Source organism: Somniosus microcephalus, chromosome 25 (assembly GCF_052327205.1).
Source record: "Somniosus microcephalus isolate GS21.2 chromosome 25, FLI_Smic_1.0, whole genome shotgun sequence".
NCBI classification, from domain to species: Eukaryota; Metazoa; Chordata; class Chondrichthyes; order Squaliformes; family Somniosidae; genus Somniosus; species Somniosus microcephalus.
In genome coordinates this window covers 50,246,218-50,269,775 of record NC_141011.1, presented here as the reverse complement: position 1 = coordinate 50,269,775, position 23,558 = coordinate 50,246,218, and the positions used below count along the sequence as shown (strand labels likewise).

The 23,558-nt window shown below is 45.4% G+C and overlaps 1 protein-coding gene across 4 annotated transcripts in view; it reads right to left on the bottom strand.

The window, feature by feature from the left end:
• Positions 1 to 1,964: 1,964 nt before the first annotated feature.
• Positions 1,965 to 23,558, bottom strand: part of tmem201 (transmembrane protein 201) — a 212,572-nt gene continuing 190,978 nt past the window's right edge. For all 4 annotated transcript variants that reach the window (XM_085967365.1, XM_085967367.1, XM_085967368.1 and 1 more), the window contains exons 10-11: positions 21,262 to 21,408; positions 1,965 to 9,423 (exon numbers count right to left, since the gene is read on the bottom strand). In XM_085967365.1, coding sequence (XP_085823491.1) covers positions 9,326 to 9,423; positions 21,262 to 21,408 — 245 coding nt within the window. In that variant the 3' untranslated portion in view covers positions 1,965 to 9,325. The remainder of the gene's footprint in view (positions 9,424 to 21,261; positions 21,409 to 23,558) is intronic.

Below are 23,558 nucleotides of genomic sequence, written 5' to 3'. Positions count from 1 at the left end.
CAGCAGTTTGATGCTTGGAGCTCCTACAGTAAATTTGTAGGTGCTTATTGGTGTCTAGATAAATTGAGTGGATAGACCAAGATGCTTTTAAGGTGCTGCTGTAGTTTGCTTTTTTTTAAAGTATATAATTAGGCACAAGCCAGGCAGGTTCAAATGCACAAGCTGGGAGGTACAGATCAGCCATGATCTAATTGAACAGGCTTGAGGGGCTGAATGGCCTACTCCTATTCCCATCTTCCTATGTGTTATTAATGGGCAAAGCCTGAGGTGATCACTGCACTTTTGTGTTCACTTCCATAACCCATTAGTCATTATTGATATTATATCCTTACCCAAATATCATCTGCATCTTTGAACACGTCTCATGTTGGCATTATTTGGTGGATTTGATATGCAAGAGGTCTTTGGACAATCACAGTCCAAGAATATGATATAAAATCAATCCGATATAGTTCCATTGCCCTGGTTGCCTATAAATAGCTCATTATAAAACCTTTACTTACTAATTAAAATGGAATACATTGCCTGAATTTGATTCTTCCAATATTTAAAGGTGCATAATTTTTTATTTTTTTTAAAGAATCACAGCTAGGGAGACTTACTCAATTTATTTTCTATTAAAAGCAATGAAGCATTAGATAATTATTGTCTTCCCACACTTCATCAAAATGGCCTTCAAATATAGATACACTACATATCATTGCATATTTTTTAAATGATGTTGGTTTCACCCACTGTCCCCTCTCTCCCCTGCTTGGTGGATGTTCCAGCCTATATCCATCGCCTCATGTTGCTTGGAGAAGAAACCCGCCTCCCCTGCCAACACTCCCATGTTGTCCTTGCCTGATTCACACCAGACTGAAAGCCAAGGAGCATCCAGTCAAGACCGGGAATTAAAACTGCAATGGATTCTCAATTAAGAAGCCAATTTAGTGTTATAGCTACTAGACTGACAATTATACAGAATTTAAATAACTTTTTGAAAAAAACACCCACTTTTTAAAATGACTCCGGTTGGGGTGGTAATGGGTTAAACACATTGTCCTGTTATCCCTGGGCTCAATGTGAATTCAGCCCAGGCTAAGAGATGAGAAAGTTTATTCTCTTTTCTGACTGTAAATGTTCCTAATTGAAGAGAATTTGGGTCGTGAGCTTTAAAAAAAAGACCAAATGTGCGCAGGTGTTCGGATCTCTGAGGGGTGTGTTTAACTGAAGATTTTGAAAGAAAGACTTGCATTTATATAGCGCCTTTCACGACCACCTCACGTCCCAACGCGCTTTACAGCCAATGAAGTACTTTTTGAAGTGTAGTCACTGCTGTAATGTAGAAAATGCGGCAGCCAATTTGCGCACAGCAAGCTCCCACAAACAGCAATGTGATAACGACCCGATAATCTGTTTTAGTGATGTTGGTTGAGGGATAAATATTGGCCCAGGACACCGGGGAGAACTCCCCTGCTCTTCTTCGAAATAGTGCCATGGGATCTTTTACGTCCACCTGAGGGAGCAGACGGGGCCTCGGTTTAACGTCTCATCCGAAAGACGGCACCTCTGACAGTGTAGCACTCCCTCAGTAATGCTGGAGTGTCAGCCTGGATTTTTATGCTCAAGTCTCTGGAGTGGGACTTGAACCCACAACCTTCTGACTCAGAGGCGAGGGTGCCACCCACTGAGCCACGGCTGACACCTAGGAAGGAATCTGGCACAACAATTGGCAATCTCAGTCAGAGAGGCCCTAAGAGTGGCTCCTATGAGAAGAATGCAGGCTTAATTCAGATATGGAGCAGCCATCCAAAGTTTGGAGTTGAGAACAGGACAGGACAAAAATTAGAAACCGATTTGCCCAAACATTGACATTCTTTACCTTGATGATCACAAGATTTCGCCCAAAACATTGAGGAAAAAAAAGTGTAATACATAAAATCAAGTGTACTCAGGAACCCAGTAAAACCTGAAGAATTAAAAACATTTCACCGACAAACTTTTATTTCCTTTTTTCTTTAAACAAAATGATGCATAACAGCATTAACCTGTATCTCTGTTTGCCATGCCACCACCGTCTTCCATTCCGTACGACCTGTTACACTTTGCACCGACACGAGGCCGAACATTCGAGACAGAGAAGAGTTCAATGGCAAGACCAAAAAATAAAAAATAAAGTCGAATCATTCTGAAAGTTCAACTATCTTACAAGTAATAAAACCCACGGGCAGCATTAACGCAGGGAGACGGTGAAAAAAGGCGAAGTATGAAATAACTCAACACATCACCATATATGCAAAAATCATGTACACCATTGAGCTGTTGGGAGTTCAAACTGAAGAGATCGTGGGCAAGATTACCATTAGTAAGAAGCCTCACTGTAGCTGCCCTGTGAACGAAACAGATAACATCCCACTGGTAAAGTAGTGTTGTGTTTTTTTTGGGCGTAAAGAAGCTGTTAAACCAGTTCAAGATTCGGTTTCAGCTCCAAGCTTGCGGAGGGGTGGGGAACAAAAAAAAAACCACAACTGAACTCCCCTCCCCACCTTCGCATTCACACGAGATAAAATTCAGTCAATCAGCATACGTCGTCCGCAGTGATCCGTTTCCATGAGTGCTTTATCACATTGCTCAGCATTTTGTTTCAGCAGCTTAGAGGAAACCGTTTGCATCACACAAACAAGTCTACAAATACTGAAAAATATCAACAGTATTTCACGAGCAGCTTGGTTTTCAGAAAGGTGCTGCGATCAGGACAAAAATAATCCTCGCGTAATTAGGTCAATAAGGAAAAGAAGTGAAAGCTGCAGTGTTAAAGCAACAGCACCTGAATGAAGAATGTACAATAGGTTATGCTGATTAATAACTTTGCTAGCCATTATGTGATGTCAGAATATGTTAAAACCACTCCTTAAAATTACATTGGGGGGGGGGAAGGGAAGCATCAGATTCTAGCACTGCTCAGCCAAAGCAAAACTGGGATTGATGTGAGCAAACAGGCAGACACACAGCATGTCCCATAACGTCTGCAGCCTTCCTGTGGTGTGTTTTACCTGGGGGCAAGAGTTCAGATCATTTTAAGCAAAATACTGCGGATGCTGGAAATCTGAAATAAAAACAGAAAATGCTGGGAACACTCAGCAGGTCAGGCAGCATCTGCGGAGAGAGAAACAGAGTTAATGTTTCAGGGCGATAACCTTTTTCCAGTTCTGATGAAAGGCCAAGAGATGTAACAGGTTGTAAGCAAGTGCAGGGGCAGAGAAAGGGGGGAGATGATGGTTCTGGCCTTTTGCCTCGCAGCATCATCCCTTTTGTCATTTAATCTTTCCCACCTTCCACCCAATCACAGACCTTCCCTTTTGTTCTTTCCTCCCCTCCTCCCTCTCCCTGCCCCTGCACTTGCTTAAAACCTGTTACATCGCTAACTTTTTCCAGTTCTGAAGAAAGGGTCATCGACCTGAATCGTTAACTCTGTTCCTCTGTCCACAGGTGCTGACTGACCTGCTGAGTATTTCCAGCATTTTCTGTTTTTATTTTAACCTATCTGTGCTGTGAGCATTATTTTCTTGGATCAATCTTGTCCTGCTATTGCCCGCTGCTGATTCTCCCTGTCCTGCTGCTGTCTGATCCCAAGCTAACTCGCTTATTCACCAACTACCTGCTAACAAAGGGTGCGTCACAATGAAGCAGTTTCTGCTTTGCAGCAACACTAACTTTGCAGAATAATTTGGGATTTGGGTTCTGACTAGAGAGAAGCAGTACCGGAATCCTTATGGTGTGAAGCATTTTGTGAACAGGGTCAATGGCAGATCGCAGTACTCTCCAGGTCCAACTGTCTATCCCCTGGTACCTGGCGGTTTCAAACCTTGAACTGCACATTACAGTGCAAAGCTGTCTTCTGCAGTTCAATTCCCAAAGCGCAAAGTTCTGAAGCACCAGGAGAAAATAAAAAACGATTAAAAAAAAATCATTCCTCTAGGAGTAAAAAGAAATAAGCAAGAGTGTTTAGTGCAGCAGGCAGTTTGACATCACAACCAAAGGAATCCCCAGGCACTCCGATCAGGTTCTGGAGGTGCCTGTGTGAATGGGGCCTCGAGGCAGAAGTAAACCACAGAGCGACTTGCCCCTTCGTCCTGTGGTTGGAGTGTGAATGTAACCCATTACGACTCGGATTTGACAATGCAACTTCAGCCATGAGCACTTTTCAAAGCTTACTCATGCCTTGATTTAAATATTTAGTGTGTGAACCTCGCCACCCACACACTCGCCACATTTAAATTGCAAGCACTGGGTGGGGCGCTGTGTGTATGCTTACGGGCAGGTGGCAAGCTTTCGTCTGGGCAGGGGGATTGGACTCGGAAGATCATAAAACGAGATGATTGGATCCAGTATAGCAGGCGCCAGTCTGAGATTGGTATCTGTAGTATGGATGCACCCTACGGGTCTCCAATCACTAGAACTGCTGCCCTCTTTTACCAGTCTCACATTGATTGCATTTGTCCAAGTTTCTCACTATCGCTGTTTTTGTTTGTACTCGGCTTGCCCTGCACTCATCCTGTACTGATCCTCCTCTGGTCCTGTATATCCGTCACTGATGATTAGTCATTGATGGCTCCACCTTGCTGGTTCTTGCTACTTATCCCACACTGAGCGCTCTCGTCAAAATCTGTTCCAAGCCACTGCCAATTTTGAAGGTCCTTGTCCCATGATTTCTCACTACTTATCCCACACCAACTTCTGTTGCCCCTCGCTCAGTACTTTTATCCTGTGGTTTCCTTCTGTTGGATGGATTGCTCTTGTCAATCCGTCTCATGGATGGCAATTATCTTTCCATTCTTCACTACGCTGCAGCCTCGCATAATCGCCTTGCTCTTGACCTTTATCTTCACGTTAATGACCTCATGCGGATTACCCTCACAGATCCAACATGAATTAATCTTGCCAGGTGCCCAACTTTAGGAAGGATGTTAAGGCCATGGAGAAGGTACAGAAGAGGTTTATTAAGATGATAGCAAGGACGAGAGGGTTTAATGAGAGACTGGAGAAACTGGAACTCTTTTCATTAGAACAAAGAAGGTTAAGAGATCAATAGCGGTGTTCAAAATTATGAGGGTTATTGATCAGGTAAATTAAGAAAAAGTATTTCACAGTTTGGTGTGCTGATATCTACAGGGCATAAATTTTAAATCATCCAAAAAGCGAAGGTTTGGAGAAATAATAATTTCTTTGTATTACACAAGGGGTTGTTAAGATATGGAATGCCCGACCAGAAATAATGGCGAGACCAGAATTTGTAATAGCCTTTTCAAACACTTATCCACTTCTCTTCAAATAAACATGTAAAAGGCGATGGGGAAAGGGCAGAGGAAATGGGATTCTGTGGACAGTTCTTCCAGAGAACTGGTGCAGGCATGGAACAGCCTGTAAGATTCAATGATTCAGTTCCAACAGCGTTTTGGTGACAATCGCAGACTTGGGTTGCTGTTGACCCACAGTTTACCGCCAGTAGCTTTACTCCTGTTCCCGAGTTCTTTGGAAACATTCCCAGTGGAAACGGTGCCACAGTGCGTTAGGTTGCTGGCGCGGTGAAATTCATCCCGCTTACCTTGCGGGGTAGATTGCAGTGGCAATACTGAAGCAACAACCTGTGCACGACGGATCTTACCTGCGTGCAAGTTGTGTTTGTGGTTTTTAAGTTTCTGGCAGGCAATGTTCTCAGATAGCGGCAGGAGGCTCACAGCTACAACCCAGCGACCAGAGAGAGAGAAGCCACCTCTTTCAGAAGATCTCCACCCCTCTGCAGACAGCAGTGATGTGAACGCTTCTATTACTGTGCTGTCGCCAGACTCTGGGCTGCTTATGCAATGCAACAATGTAATATTAATTGCAACCTTTCTTCCAACAGCAGCAATTTACCAATGGCTCTTTCTCTGTTTCTTGCTGCTGGTCTCATGTGGACTCCTCTTGCTCTGGGGTTCCTCACGAGTGATTGACGATCTGATGATCACTCTCACCAGTAATTTCCCACTACACTGCCACACGAGCTGCAGGTCTTCGAATGCCCAATCTTGCTCATAATTTGTCATTAGAAAATTCCCAACAGTGACAAACAACAGGGGGCAAAATGCACTTGGCGTGGAAGAGGTGATAGGAAACTGTAGCTTGTGAGAAAAGACTAGCAGCAATAAATTAACGTGAGTGTGTTTGGACACATGCAGCCAGAGTGGGGTGATGCCAGGAAACTGCAGAATGAAAGGATTTGTGAAGCGCCACTTGCAAGAAACCATGGACAAACAGCAATCAATGCGAGACTGGCAGCTGGAAACCCCAAAGTTAGTGCCCGCGGCAGTCCGAGAAACACCAGAAAAGTCCACGTGGGCAGATATAGCTTCAAATGATCTGAATCTCACACATTGGGCAGAACCCAGGAGACAGACGCTGGAGTTGCCGGAGGAGTTGAGACAGCTCTGGTCCTTGGTGTCACGTCCAGTATCGGGAGTATCAAAGTTTTTAGAAATAGGATGTTTTTTTGTTGACGCATTCGTAAGGTTTTGTTTGACCAGAAAAATAATAGATTCTGATTCATTTCAGTCCCAAAAGTAAGGCTCTCTTTCCTAGTCGAGTAGGAATATAATCTGCACATTAGTTTGGTCCATTTATTAAAGTACACAGTACCGACAAAGTTTTTGGAGTATGGGGATTCTATTTGGTTTCAGTGCTCACTCAGCCAAACCCATCACAGTGTTTCTTTTACCAATAAAATCTAAATGTTTTTGAGAAATATTTTCCATCACCCCCCCCCCCCCGGCAAAAAAAATAACACTCGTCAAAATCATAGCAATAATTCACACAGACCTCCCATTGATACCATGCTGAATGAGGCAGGGATGTCTGCAGTGTAAAATATAATCAGAGTGTTGCTAGAAAGCTGCCTTAATTTAAGGCCTGTTGTTCGATATAACAAGCGTTTGACTTCTGTCGGCAGGCTTTGGTGCTCCTCAAAACGCCTGTGTCGTCACTCTGTTGGGTGTGGTGCTGCTTCACTAACTGGATGCTTTTGGAATTAGAATGCAAATACATGCAGGCTAGGCAGAGGCAGAATGAGCCAGCAAATCGGTAATCAAGAACTGGGCTCTAGAATGGTGCCCGTGAGTTAATGTGTTGCTGGTCAACGGGTATAAACCAGGTCACACCACTGGCAAGTTGCGGCCATCACCAAATAAGTGCAACTATCCTTAACAATATTCCCGATTCCAAAGTTTCCCCTTCATAATCCTCGTCCTACTGCGTGTCTGTGACTAAAGCTAAATGCCTAAATCCAGGAACATGGCTGTATGTAGTCCAGCACTTTCTTGTGCTCGTCAGCTAGCTGGCAAAAAGCATATCCAATTGGGAGGAGAATTGGGAGTTGTTAATTTGCCCGAGAGTTGGCCTTCTACAGGTCGGTAACCCGGCATGATGTCCAGCTTTCTGGTCAGAGGGGTAGAGTGTGTCAGCTCCTAACTGTAGAGGAGTGACTGAGCATTGAAAGGTTGTCTTGCAGACTCAGACTCCTTCTGAGACCAGCACTGAGCCATACGACTGAACCCCATTTTGCCAATATGGTTATTGTATAATGATCCTTTATATCCACTTTAAAATAGAGCAACATTCATTCATATTGATTGTGAATTTAACTTGAGGGTCTGTGCACTCTTGTTGAAGACAGCTCCACCACAGTCAACCAGCCTACATTTAGGTATACCCTCCCTGGGGCACTATTCCTCCCGACAGCAGACAACAAAGACATCCTCTGTGATCTGGAAGCCAAAAACAGCGTTTTTGATGATAACTACTCCCCTTCAGCACCCCCAACCACCCACCCCACCCATCAAAAATAGTTTTATATTTGACTTCATTTCAAATGTTCCACTTTATTGAGCCAACTGGTTGAAAGGAAGCAGGGAAACGGGATCCCTCAGAGAATTTACTCTGCCCATTTATTCAGCTGTAAACGTCCTTTTGCCTTGGTCAGTGTTACTTGGCAGTAAGTTGAGCTGTAGCAGGTCAGCCTGAACTGTGCAAGAATGTACAGGCTGGAATAACAGAATGCAACTTTAACCCTTTCCAGTGCTGGACCTTTTTTTTGTCTCCACCTATAGAGTTCCAGTAGACCGCTTGCATCAGTCCACTTTAGTGAGAAGGTGTTAATGATCAAAATAAAAAATACAATGTGGATGGATGAATACTTTCCAACTTTAAAATGAAGGCAAAGAATCCATTAGGAGAAGCCAAATTTCCGTCACCGTGGCGACTTTTGTTCCCTATTCTCAACAGACTGCTCATTTGGGGAAAGGCAGGACAAACAAAACGTTACCAGATTCTTAAAAGCCTTACTCCAGGAGTAAATCAACAGACTGCGTGTAAACTTCAGCGATGCGCTGAACTCAATCCGTTTGGTTTCCCTGGCGATGAAGTGGGATGGTTGTCAAAAGTCGAAAAAAAACTTTTCCAAGCCTTCGGTCAACAATTTAAAAAAAAAAAGAAACAAAATATATTTTCCTGCCATGGACCTCTGCCCGTGAGCTGTTAAACTCGTTGCGTTGGAGTTGATAAGTAGCCGGGAGAGCCCAGTGACAGAGGCAGTGTAGACATGAGCACGTTAGATTATTGTAAATTGTACCATCAGTGCCACCATGCATGGCTTTCCCCCCCCACTGGCTAGTGAATGCTGAGCAATGTTTTGATGCTAATTCTGCCTTGCTTTGCAAAGTGTGAGCAGTAAAGCAGCAAAAAGATAAATACATTGGTTGAAAAATGTTCTGTAGGTAGGGACCTATAAACAAAACCAGGCTGGACCAGCCTTAAAATATATATATATATATATAAAAAATGAGATACATTTAACAATGAGTCACCAATAGCCAGTTAAGTTGCATTTCCTTTGCGTTCACTCGATGCAGTAGTAAGCCACATTAATGTCTTTTGTTTCTCGTGCACACGAGCACCAGTCAACATTTTGTTTTACAGAAACTAATACGATGCAGTGGAGCCCGGATCGAACTCATTCCAAATGCAGATATAACATTTGCAGGGGTGGGGGTGGGGTGAAGAGGCAGATTCCCAATCGCCATACCTTGCGGGTTGGACCAAGACAGGCGGCACACCCTCTGTTCTACTCCCCGAACTTGCCTGCACCTTACAAGTCTTTGACGCGGGCAGAGGGAAATGATGTATCGGCGATGCAAAGGCGGCGTTCATCTGCAGTGCGGAGCTTGTGTGACAAGAGCGCTTGGACTGGACTGTCAAATCTTCCAACTATTTCTTCAGAAGGGTGGCCTGAGTATTTTTTGGTTTTTCCGGATCAGTACAGACCTTGGTAGAAGTAGGCCGAGGCGAAGATCACATTTGCAGTCAGGCTCAATCCCAGAAGGCTCTTCCACAGGATGTTTCCACAAAGTCCTTGGTTAGAGATTGTGCAACAAAATAGAACACACATATAAATAGCCTGAACGAGCAGAGGAAAATATTCACAATTATAGCTAATTAGTGTTCATGGATTAAGAAAATTAGCAAGTTTAAAAAAAAAACCAGATGTTTCCGCATAATATATATAAAATGCTTTTGATAATACTATTTTAAAAATACACAGGAAAAAAAAAAATGGACTTGCCAATTGGACCAGTTTCATTTATCATTACAGGTTTGGATGCAGCAAGTCCGGAGGTGATGCCCTTAAATCGCTTACGCACATATAGCTGGTGAGCTGCAGAAAGTAGGCAGCTAAACCCAATTAAACCGACAGGAAAAGCAGCGTTTTTGAAGCCGCTCCAAAAGGATCGGGCAAGGTTTACCCGTTCATCTCCAAGATCCTCTCTTCACTTTGTTTTAAAATGTATGCTTTTCGACTGGGGAAAAAAAGTTGATTTCAGTTTATTTTAAACCCACCACAGTATTTTAGGATATTTAAATTAATGAGATGTTTTTGCTGTTCGGAACTGTGGTCCTGTGGGAAAACACGCAATTCCAGCCCTCAGTAAATGGCGCAGTCTACATTTTTGTTCAGGGACATTTTGTGCTGATACTTTTTCAATGCTGAATGTACTGACTTCTTTTGGTTGGAATCAACTTCTAGCATCTAAAGAGACTGGAGGATTTGAAAATGTCTTTGAAAACTGTATATACAACTCATGGGCCACTGTGTCTATCCCAAACAGAGGGCTACAATAGAACTTAGTAGCAGGAAAAAAAATCACAGAAAGTAACCATGTAACTCAGCAAACCACAAACAACAGTAACAAGTGTTCAACTCCACAGTCTAATTGCTGCTGTTATAAGCATTTTCAACAAGTTAACCTTTACTTGCTCCCAAATGTAACGGGTTTCAATTGAAAGTGCCCATGTGTGTGTTATCCTGCAGTGTGCAACCCAGGGCATTTGCACAATCCATCAAACTGTCAAATCAAACACCTGGATGTCTCATCTGAATCTTTTTGAGATGCTCTGGGGATGATTACACTGTTACAAAGTCTTCTAATGTGTCACCTCCCCAGAAAAGGTCACTGGTTGAAGATGTTTTGACTGTTCAGTTAACCCTTTCCATTTCCTTCCTCGAGTTCAGTCCCCAAAATATCGTCATTTTAAAGGGATACAGTCTGCCAAAAATTGTTTATGAGACTAGTATTTGGGGGGGGGGGGGAGCACGATCGTGGTGGCTTAATCCTTCATTTAAAGATACCTGATGATAAAGAGCAACACTCTTAATTGCACATGTGTGTGAGCTGCAGTATTGGAGTGTAAACTCTCCAATACCCTACTTAGGATTGTCGCAATGTGTCTCAAAACAGGGGTGGCTTTGGTTAAAAACAGTCCCGAGTGAGGCAATAATGCCGATTTAATGTGAGTAAAACGTTAGCAAGGAACTTGCGTTTTCATGGATTTTTTTTAAAAAGTGGAAATGAGACAAACACCAAAACTTGACCACTTCGACCACCAGGCAGGACTTTCTGATGCGCGATTGTGCCTATTCGTCATGTAACTGGATGAATGGAGGAAACTGTTAAAGGAAAATTCCCTTTCCACAGTTCACAAAGAACTTTAGGAAGGACACAAATCCCACTTGAAATGTGGGCAATATTAAATATAAAAATATATAAAGATTGAAAATAATTGCTTGTTGGGAAAGAGAACTGCATTATTCAAATCTCAAAATACCAGAAATGCAAGGGTATGCCGATCAGGAAAGGATGAACAGGCTGGGTCTCTTTTCTCTTTAAAAAAAGGCTGAGGGTCGACCAAATAAAGGGTCTATAAAGTCATGAAAAATTTTGATAGTGGATAGAGAGAGAATGTTTCCACTTGTGGGAAGAGTACAACTAGAGGCCATCAATATAAGATAGTCACCAAGAAATCCAATAGGGAATTCAGAAGGAACTTCTTAACCCAAAGAGTGGTGAGAATGTGGAACTCGCTACCACAGGGAGTGGTTGAAGCGAATAGTATCGATGCATTTAATGGGAGGCTGGACAAGCATATGAGGGAGAAGGGAATAGAGGGTTATGCTGATAGATTTAGATGTGGAAAGACGGGAGGAGGCTCGAGTGGAGCATAAACACCAGCATAGACTGGTTGGGCCGAATGGCCTGTTTCTGTGCCGTATATCCTGTGTAAAAACGATTTTAAAGTTGCAGGTGGTGAGCCAATATTTCAAATACATTCTGCCAGTGGTTACTTCAGTTAGATTTGCCGTTCTGACCTTCATTTGAGAAGAAGGGCAGCAACCTTTCTCGCATTTCAGCACCATTTCTGCAGGTTTGCTGATAGAATGCATTCCAGCTGCTGGGGCGGGACTGTCCCTTTCCGATATTCTGCGTCTCCCCTGCAGTCAAGAACTTGGCAGATGCAGATTTGTTGCGCGCAACGTCAAGTCCCCCACAGCCTTGCCCTAACCTACCGCTGCGACTCCCCAAGTCTTGTATCCCCTCCCGTACCCTCGGGCCTTTTGTGTATCCCCTCTCCGTTCGCCCCCCCCACCACCACTGGTAGCAGATCCTTCAGCCACCTAGGCCGGCCCTCTTGTCTGGAACTCCCTCCGTAAACCCTCCACCCACCTTAAAAACCTGCTCAAAATCCAGCTTTCTGACCAAGCCTGCAGTCACCTCTCCGAACCCTCTCCAACGTGGCTCAATTCCTTTATCACTTTTATCTGTGCCCTGCCCCAGTAAAGCACGGTGGCACATTTTCTACATTAAAGCTGCTACATACTTGTTGCTGTAGAAATCTTTTGCACTTCAAAATACTGAAAATGGCAATTAAAGGCTCACTAAACTCTTCAGAACTTTGAGTTTAATTAACCAGATCCAAATATTCACTTCTGTCTGATCATAAATTTAATGTTATAGGCTAATCCAGTGACTAGTGTATATTCTGTTGCCTTTACGAGGGAAATACGTGAAAGATTTTGTTTAAAAAACTGATGCAGAACACATACATCTCAGCTCGTGCAGGGCTAGTTGAGGAAACCCAGCACATGCATTAGCTTTAATCACCCAATTTAAAGAGCCCTTTCCATCACCGTCTTTCTTGTCAACAAGAAAGCTGCAAATCACTTAGCACGAAGGGTCCTTTAATGCTACGATCACATTAGATGAAATAAATCCCCAAGTACAAGAAACTATCGATTTACCGGCACCTAAATAACCGGAAATCTCTGTTAACCGGCAAAATTCAGGAGTATGTTCAGGTAAGCTTTACTTCATATTAGTGGCCGTTCCTGGATCTGTGGCCGTGTAACCGGGGTTCCTGCACCTGTTGCATAGCAACAGGGACGCCTGGATCTTGTGGTCGGGGTTCTTGCACCTGTTGCATAGCAACAGGGATGCCTGGATCTTGTGGTCGGGGTTCCTGCACCTGTTGCATAGCAACAGGGACGCCTGGATCTTGTGGTCGGGGTTCCTGCACCTGTTGCATAGCAACAGGGATGCCTGGATCTTGTGGTCGGGGTTCCTGCACCTGTTGCATAGCAACAGGGACGCCTGGATCTTGTGGTCGGGGTTCCTGCACCTGTTGCATAGCAACAGGGATGCCTGGATCTTGTGGTCGGGGTTCCTGCACCTGTGGCATAGCAACAGGGACGCCTGGATCTGTTGCAGTGTATGGGGCTCTCGTACCTTTTACTATACCTCTCTGTAATCCGGACTTTTTAATAAACCGGCACCACGCCGGTCCTGTCGGTGCCGGATAAAAAAGTTTCCCCTGTACCGGGTGAAGCCACATTCCCGAGAACGATGCATCTCCAATTCAATGCACAAGAGTGTTAGTTTGATGCTACCCAACAATTAATTTACTTCAACTACGTCTTCCTCTATAGCACCTCTCGCTTCCTAAGCTACAGAAAATATATTTTTAGCTAGAATGCTCTCTCTGACATGAAAGAGTGCAATGTATTCCGAGGCTTAGATTGCAGTGGGGACACTCCTATTGTTAAGTTTCCCTTTTCTGGATGTTTCACTAGTTTACTGCGAGATTCAGTGTACAAACTGAATCCGAGCTCGTCCCAGTTGGCAAACTTTTCGGCTTTGAATCAAGGTTGTGGGTTCGAGACTAGAACCAGGGCCCACAGCCTCAGGATAAAGGGTCGGCCATTCAGGACTGAGATGAGAAGAAATTTCTTCACACAGAGGGTGGTGAATCTTTGGAATTCTCTACCCCAGAGGGCTGTGGAGGTTCAGTCATTGGGTATATTCAAAACAGAAGTCGATAGATTTCTGACTAGTATGGGCATCAAGGGATATGATGGGCATAGATAGGGTAGATAGAACTTTTCCCCTTAGTAGAGGGCTCAATAACCAGGGGGTATAGTTTCAAGGAGGTTTAGAGGGGATTTGAGGAAAAACTTTTTCACCCAGACGGTGGTTGGAATCTGGAACTCACTGCCTGAAAGGGCGGTAGAGGCAGGAACCCTCAACATTCAAGAAGCATTTGGATGAGCACTTGAAACGCCATGGCATACAAGGCTACGGACCAAGTGCTGGAAAATGGGATTAGAATAGACAGGGCTTGATGGCCGGCGCGGACACGATGGGCCGAAGGGCCTCTTTCTGTGCTGTATAACTCTATATGGCAATAGGGCCGGTGAATGGAGTTGAGGCAGAAGATCAGCCACGTGATGTCAAGAAACTGCTGAAGACACTGGATACTGCAAAGGCTATGGGCCCTAACAACATTCCGGCAATAGTACTGAAGACTTGTGCTCCAGAACTAGCTGCGCCCCTAGCCAAGCTGTTCCAGTACAGCTACAACACTGGCATCTACCCAGCAATGTGGAAAATTGCCCAAGTATGTCCTGTCTACAAAAAGCAGGACAAATCCGACCCGGCCAATTACCGTCCATCAGTCTACTCTCAATCATCAGCAAAGTGATGGAAAGTGCTATCAAGCGGCACTTACTCAGCAATAACCTGCTAACTGACGCCCAGTTTGGATTCCGCCAGGGCCACTCAGCTCCTGACCTCATTACAGCCTTGGTCCAAACATGGACAAAAGAGCTGAACTCAAGAGGTGAGGTGAGAGTGACTGCCCTTGACATCAAGGCAGTATTTGATCGAGTGTGGCATCAAGGAGCCCTAGCAAAACTGAAGTCAATGGGAATCAAGGGGAAAACTCTCCATTGGTTGGAATCATACCTAGCACAAAGGAAGTTGGCTGTGGTTGTTGGAGGTCATTCATCTCAATCACATGACATCACTGCAGGAGTTCCTCAGGGCAGTGTCCTAGGCCCAACCATCTTCAGCTGTTTCATCAATGACCTTCCCTCCATCAGAAGGTCAGAAGTGGGGATGTTCGCTGATGATTGCACACTGTTCAGCACCATTCGAGACTCGTCAGATACTGACGCAGTCGGTGTCCATATGCAGCAAGACCTGGACAACATTCAGACTTGGGCTGACAAGTGGCAAGTAACATTCGCACCACACAAGTGCCAGGCAATGACCATCTCCAACAAGCGAGACTCTAACCATCTCCCCATGACATTCAATGGCATTACCATTGCTGAATCCCCCACTATCAACATCCTGGGGGTTACCATTGATCAGAAACTGAACTGGACCAGCCATATAAATACTGTGGCTACAAGAGCAGGCCAGAGGCTGGGTATTCTGCGGCGAGTGTCTCACCTCCTGACTCCCCAAAGCCTTTCCACCATCTACAAGGCGCAAGTCAGGAGTGTGATGGAATACTCTCCACTTGCCTGGATGAGTGCAGCTCCAACAACACTCAAGAAGCTCGACACCATTCAGGATAAAGCAGCCCGCTTGATTGGCACTCCATCCACCACCTTCAACATTCACTCCCTCCACCACCGGCGCACTGTGGCTGCAGTGTGTACCATCTACAAGATGCACTGCAGCAACTCGCCAAAGCTCCTTCAACAGCACCTTCCAAACCCGCGACCTCTACCACATAAAAGGACAAGGGCAGCAGACGCACGGGAACATCACCACTTACAAGTTCCCCTCCAAGCCACACACCACCCTGACTTGGACCTGTATCGCCGTTCCTTCACTGTCGCTGGGCCAAAATCCTGGAACTCCCTTCCTAACAGCATTGTGGGTGTACCTACACCATATGGACTGCAGCGGTTCAAGAAGGCGGCTCACCACCATCTTCTCAAGGGCAATTAGGGATGGGCACTAAATGCAGGCCTAGCCAGCCAGCGACGCCCACATCCCATCAATGAATAAAAAAAAAGATCTCGCTGAATGGCGGAGCAGGCTCAAAGGGCCGACTCCTGCTCCTATTTCTTATGTTCTTATGAGACCCATTAAGCGATTATCTGGGCTGATGCTTCAGTGCAGTACTGGCTGCGTGCTACGTCGGCAGGAGCATCCTCTTTTGGATGAGATGTTAAATCAAAGCCCAAGCTACCATTCTCAAGTAGATGTAAAGGAACCCAGGGCACGGTTTAGATCCGCCCCGCTGTCCTGGCTGACAGTTCTCCCTTAACCACCAACAACAGATTGTCAGTTTATTCATTCATTCGCTGTGTGTGGGGCTTTACCGTGTGCAGAGTGACCACTGTGTTTGCCTAAACAACAGTGACCACGCATCAAAAATAACTCATTAGCTGCAATGTGCTTCGAGGCATTCTGAGAACGTGCTATGTAAATGCAAGCTCCCTTTTTTCTTCATATCGGTCTTTAAGGCCTTCAAACCTTGGGTACCGTTTTTTAGGCTAGTACAAGTCAACTTTGTTGAATCTCAACTATTCTGAGATTGTGACCCCTAGTTCACTCCCCAGCCAGGGGAAACATCCTCCCTGCACCTACCCTGTCAAGCCCCTCAAGAATTTTATATGTTTCAATGAGATCACCTATCATTAAAAACGCCAGAGAAAATAGGCTCATTCTACTCAATCACTCCTCATAGGACAATCCCCCCCATCCCAGGAATCAATCTCGTGAACCTTCGTTGCACTCCCTCTATGGCAAGTATATCATTCCTTAGGTAAGGAGACCAAAACTGCACACAATACTCCAGGTGTGGTCTCACCAGGGCCCTATATAATTGCAGTAAGACGTCTTTACTCTTATACTCAAATCCCTTTGTAATAAAGGCCAACATACCATTTGCTTTCCTAACTGCTTGCTGTACCTGCATGTTAACTTTCTGTGATTTAGTAACAGGAGCTCGAGAAATCACATTGGGCCGTAATTTGCGGCCCTTATGGGTGCGTCCAAGGTGTGTACGTGCCCGTAAGGGCCGCGCAAATTCCGGGTTTAGGCGCGTGAAGCGCATGTGCGGAAACCCGGAACTTGCGATCTGTCAAGAATCTTCTTGAGATCTCCAACGCATCCCCGGGAAAAGGGCATCCGCGGGCAGAGAGTTGGGCTATTTCAGCCCAGCGAATGCCGTGAAATTCTTACGCCTAGTAAAAGCAGACGCAAGGCCTGCTTTTACCAGCATAAGGGAGTGGGCCTTTGGCGTAGCGGTAGCATCCCCGCCGCTGGGCCAGAAGGTGTAGGGTTTCGAACCCCGCTCCAGACAGTCCCGGCAAGTGGAGTCGGAGCTCCGGCTCTAAATTCTGGGTTGACATCCAGCGGGATACTTGTGTCCGTGGGTGTGGGTGGCCCCCCCCCCTCTTATGGGTTGTGGGAGCCCATAAAACCCTCCCGCCATAATGGCTGGTACGAAGATGGTTACGGTCACGGAAGGAGCGTTAATCGCGGCCAGAAATCCTTCCACCACTTCATACAGTTCCCCAAAGGGAACAGTGTGAAGACACGTACGACGATGACCAGAATAAGAGTTTAAAAAAACATAAGAATACATTTTTATCAATCATTCATACATTAAAAAAACCTGTACAATAAGGTAAGGTTATTTTTAGCTGATTTAAAACATTTAAACTTCTTTTTCAAAAAATTAAATTTTTGTTTTAAATATTTAATTAAATGGCATTTTAATCAATTTTAAATATGTAATTTTAAAAAATGTATTTGATGCCTAGGTGTATTTTTTGGGCTATTCCCATTCATGATTATGGGGTTTCCGTACATACCGAATCGCCATAAGCATGAATGGGGATTCCCTTCTTTTATTGGTTGGTCTGGCTCACGTGATCCCGGGGGCGCTCGCGAACCGCCTGCGCTCCTGGGATACGTGGGCCTCTACCCGCGGGTACCCGAGTCTCCGTGGATCCCGACGCCCCAGGTAGGCGGGCATTTCCCCCACGGGAAGCCTCCGATCTGCAGATCCAGGGCCATTTTGAGTTTCGCACTAAGGTCAAATGCCCATTCAGCAACTCCAGCACCGCGTGCATGAAATTTATACGATTTTAAGGACTTGTTTCTCAACAGTAACTACGTTATAATGGACTGGGTCTCCCAGCCAGCGATAGGGATTTCCTTTTCTGGCCATTTTTTTGTTTATTAAATCTTAGCGCAAGAACGAGCAATGCTTCCACAACAAACGTTTTGATTTTTTTTTGTTTAAAAAACGCCCGAGGTCACACAATTAGGACGGCAACCTCTCCCGGTTCCCCTTCAAGTTGAAAATCTGTCAGCTCCCCAAGTCTTGACCCCCAAGCTGCTTCGGCACGATTACCAAACACAAAAGTATCATCTTTTCGAGCAGGTGCTTCCTAATCCAGCAAGGGGCAGCGCGGGGGGGTCAGAAGGTCACACACCAGTGGCAGAGAGCAGTGCTTGTTTTAGCCTCGGGGAAGGTCGCAGGTTTTCAACAAGTTTGTTTAAGGCTGGGTCTGCTGAAAGCCACAAACCTGTCAGTACAATACTGACCCCCCACAAGCACCAGCAGAAACCACTTGGCAAGGACTGCAGCAAAACAAACTGAAAAAAAAATTACTTTGTGGCCGCCATATTAAATTGCTAACATTAAACCTCACGATACGTGAATGAAATGCCACAGAATTAAAATCACACAGAAAGGTTTCAAACAGATCATATCACATCACCACGGTGCCCCAAGCGGTCTGGCTGGCAAACAAGACACAGATTTTTTGTTAAATGATATTTCTGTTTGAAATGTTTCAAATCTGTATTATCTCAGTTTTACAGATTAAGTAGACAGGAAACAGACATAATTAGATTTAAATTTAACCCTTTTTAGCACCTCATTCACTTTTTGTTGCTCTCAAAATATGCGATTCTTATGTAGTCTGAAAGCGAAAAATAAAAACACCCCCCGCACTATGAAACATTTCCCCCCGTGCGCCCTCTTGAAAGTGACGATTCAGTTTCGAGATGCCGTTCCAAGAGTGCCCTGCAGGCAAAGTTCCCGCTAAGCTGCGCCCGCGCAGTCATCTGAAAGGTCCGGCGCGGGCCGCTCACCGGATTTTACGCTGCGAATACTGCGCAGGCGCAGAAATTTGAAGGGGCCGCGAGGAAACAGACTGCGCAGAACAGAGCGCGGCTCACAGGGAAACGTTGCCTGCACGTCTTTGGTCCTTCGCCCCCATCGACGCACCAGCAGGCCATTCCACCACAGAGGGCACAGCCGTCAAACCCGGCATCCACACAGCTGCACTTTCTAGTGGGTGGGGGCTGGTGGTCATTATATTAGGAGCGGGAACGCCGGCCGGCTTCCTCCTCTCCCTCACCCAGCGACGATGACGGCCATTTGCAACGCACTCAGCATAACTGAACCCCGGGATCTTTCATAAGAAATAGGAGCGGGACTCGGCCATTCGAGCCTGCTCCGCCATTCAGTAAGATCGTGGCTGATCTAACACCTCAACTCTACCTTCCCGCCCCGATCCCCAAATCTCTTGATTCCCTTAATGTCCCAAAATCTATCGATCTCAGCCTTGAATATACTCAACGATTCAGCATCTACAGCCCTCTGGTGTAAAGAATTCCAAAGATTCACAACCCTCTGAGTGAAGAAATTTCTCCTCATCTCAGTCTTAAATGGCCGACCCCTTATCCTGAGACTGTGCCCCCTAGTTCTAGACTCTCCAGCCAGGGGAAACAACCTCTCAGCATCTCCCCTGTCAATCCCCCTCAGAATCTTGTATGTTTCAATGAGATCACCTCTCATTCTTCTAAACTCCAGAGAGTATCGGCCCAATCTACACAATCTCTCCTCATAGGACAACCCTCTCATCCCAGGAATCAATCTAGTGAACCTTCGCTGCACCGCCTCCAAGGCAAGTATATCCTTCCTTAGATAAGGAGGCCAAAACTGTGCCAGTACTCCAGGTGTGGTCACTCCAAGGCCTTGTACAATTGTAGCAATGGGATATGGCGTGACATTTCACTAACTGAACAGCAAGTATTTTTAGATTTTGTAATCTATCCTTCACATCATTTTCCTGCAGCTTTTCACGCTGTCCCTCTTTGCGGAGAGGTTAATACAGAAAAGCCAAACAGGAGGAAAAAAACGCCCATTTACTGGAATAAGGTTGTCATTTGAAAAGTCTTTGGGGCATTAAGTAAAAATGTGTTTTCTTTGAACATTTTCATTTATTAGTTATAAAAAAAGATTGGACGTTGGCTGTTTAACTGGGCGGGGCGGTGAGACGGAAGCTCATGTGACGGAACCTCCAGGAATATATCCAACCAGAGCTCCCGACCCTACTCCCCCTTTTGAAGTCACAAACTTTGCCCTTATTTTTTGTAATATTTGATTTGATATCATCCACACTCCAAACCTGGCCACAAAAGATCCTCACTTATGTATCAGTGAAGATTAATCCATTGCATTTCGGTAACATAACACCAGTGACACAACCCGTCTTCCCCTCCCACCCAAAAGGGCCACGGTGACATCAAGCTGCCTTCTGTGTGCGCGCACATGGCGCCTACCCACTGAAGCAATGAAAGTGCTGAGGTTTCTGTCTATGGATAGCGGGCAACGAGGGTGGTGGTAGAACGAGAAGGCCTGGTTAAACTGAGTTGCACCTCAGCGGCAGACTGCTACATTGTGCAAGACATGGTACAACGCTCCCGTCATTATAAAACAGCGTGAAATCTGCCTTGCTGTCTATGGCGACGCCATTGGCGGAACCACGAGTGTAAAATCTACAAATAGACAACATCGCAGCAAAAAAACTGAACATATCTTAAAAGTACGATCTGAGAAAATCGAGTGATGCTAATGTTTTCTTCAGGACCTAAAATGCAGCGGTCCTGAAAGTGTTAAAATTATCTGGACAGTGCTACCTACACCGTCCAAAATTTTTACTCTTCAAATGCAAGGTGGTCCAGTTGCCCAACAGAAGCCAAGTGACCCCGTTAAACATAGAAACATAGAAGATAGGAGCAGGTGTAGGCCATTCGGCCCCTCGAGCCCGCTCCGCCATTTAATGAGATCATGGCTGATCATCCAAATTCAGTACCCTGTCCCTGCTTTCTCCCCATACCCCTTGGTCCCTTTACCCTCGAGAAATATATCCAACTCCTTCTTGAATATATTTAATGAATTGGCCTCTACTGCCTTCTGTTGCAGAGAATTCCACAGGTTTACCTCTCTCTGGGTGAAGAAATTCCTCCTCATCTCAGTCCTAAATGGCTTACCCCTTATCCTTAGACTGCGACCCCTGGTTCTGGACTCCCCCGCCATCGGGAACATCCTTCCTGCATCTAGTCTGTCTAGTCCTGTTAGAATTTTATAAGTTTCAATGAGATCCCCTCTCATTCTTCTAAACTCCAGCGAGTATAAGCCCAATCGACCCAATCTCTCCTCATACATCATTCCTGCCAACCCAGGTATCAGTCTGGTGAATCTTCGCTGCACTCCCTGCATGACAAGAACATCCTTCCTCAGATAAGACCATACCTTTCCATGCTCTGGCATCGTCACTCGCCTGGGGGTTGACCACATTGGTGGTGGTATCTACCATACACGCCGAGGATCTGGAAGAGCTGTCTTTCCTCCGGCCTGTTGCCTCACTGTATATGCTTCCTCCTTCAACAGACTTGGCATCTGAAGAGAGCAAAATAATATAAACACACACAAACTGAGTTAAGGTGTTCATGTTACAAAGACTTTGCGATTTGTATCGAGTCCACCACCACTTAAGTGGAAAATATTCAAAATCACCACCTTGTGGTTATTCCTTATTGGCCAAGCGAATGGGCGGCCATGCTGGGAAGGGCAGTGGGGACACAGGGAGGACATATTGGAAGTGACAGGAAGAGATCATTTTGGCTTATTGAGGAGAAATACGAGTAGAGAAACCTAACGCAATATACTCGGGATCAGAATATTTGTTATTGTGTAATCAATTAGGAAGGAAGGGGTTAACAATCAGTGTGTACAATAATGTGCTATATAACATGCCAGCGCACATTAACCAGTAATTTGGTCAAAGCAAGCAAAACCTTCAATCAGCCAGACAAGTGAAAGAACAGAACAATGTTGAGTAACATGTGGGAAAAGTTTTAATTTTACTGGTGCCAGGTGCACACAATATAATTAACATCATTAATTTTACCTTTAGGACATTTTGCTCAACAGATATAGACCTATTCCCCATTAATCAAAAGCACTGACAACAGCAATCACTAAAAAATTAGTGACAACACAGACATCCAGTTCTGGCTTGCTTTCAAATCATGCCACAAATCCAGCTTTTTAAAAATTCATTCACGGGATGTGGGCATCGCTGGCATGGCCAGCATTCATTGCCCATCCCTATTTGCCCTTGAGAAGGTGGTGCTGAGCCGCCTTCTTGAACCGCTGCAGTCCGTGTGGTGAAGGTACTCCCAACAGTGCTGTTAGGGAGGGAGTTCCAGGATTTTGACCCCATGACGATGAAGGAACGGCCGATATATTTCCAAGTCAGGATGGTGTGTGGCTTGGAGAGGAACTTGGAGGTGGTGGTGTTCCCATGCGTCTGCTGCCCTTGTCCTTCTAGGCGGTGCCGACCGCGGGCTGGACCCTGGGCGGTGCCGACCGCGGGCTGGACCCTGGGCGGTGCCGACCGCGGGCTGGACCCTGGGCGGTGCCGACCGCGGGCTGGACCCTGGGCGGTGCCGACCGCGGGCTGGACGCTGGGCGGTGCCGACCGCGGGCTGGACGCTGGGCGGTGCCGACCGCGGGCTGGACGCTGGGCGGTGCCGACCGCGGGCTGGACGCTGGGCAGTTCCAATTCTTCGATGGCTTTTGAGGTTGCCACCAGTTTGTGATTATATTTGAATGAACGTTGTCTTTGTTTCAGTTGCTTTAATTAAGATAGAATTATGTTTGGATATTTGCCGCCCATCTCAGTGAAGGCCAGGCAGATGTAAAATCAAGATGGTGCAAAGAGGAGTTAAAATCCATGCTGTCCGGGAGTTCTTTGTTCAAACCTAAACCACAGATTGATGCCAGTAAAGGAGCTCATTCAGAGAGTCAACTATGAGCAACTGTACCTCATCACATTTATTATTGTGGCGCTTCATAAAAGCCACCCTTAATCATCCTGAGTACTCGCAAAGTGAGGGAACGGGAAAGAGAGCGGCAAGTACTGAGCGGGAGGGGATAAACATTTAGGTCCTTAAGAATTTAGAAGCAAATCTGAAACTAAGAGCTACTGGATCTCAGAATTGTATCGTTCAGAGTTGGCAGTTCTTTAGACATTTCTTCGGTTTCTAATAAAGGGAAAATCATTCTTTCAACCGCAACTCCTCACAATCACGTTAGAGTGCTTACTCCCTGCTCCGTATTTGCAGAAGACTTCAATCATCATTACCTTCAACTGAATTTAAGTGAAACATTAAGGTTTTCAGGTGACTTTATGGTTTTACTCTCAGATTTCTCTCATTTTTTTTTTACAAATGGAAAATGTCACCATGCCCAGGGTTAACAGCTCATCATATCAAGAAGTAGATTAATCTGTGCACTGTCATCTGCGTGATTGAGCTGTTCGGCAAGTATTCAAATCTGCGGGGGTAAACCTTTTGTTCGATTAATCCCTGAAGATGGTCTGAAATCCTTTCTGCACTTCCTCCCGTGCTAATTTCCTCTTTTCCTGTTAGAGTATCACTGTCAATGCCAGGTGTTGCACTCGCACTGCGGGATCTCTCGTTATGTGAGGATAAGGAACAAGGCAATCCGATCTTCTTTCAATCCGTTTCTGTAAACTTCTGACG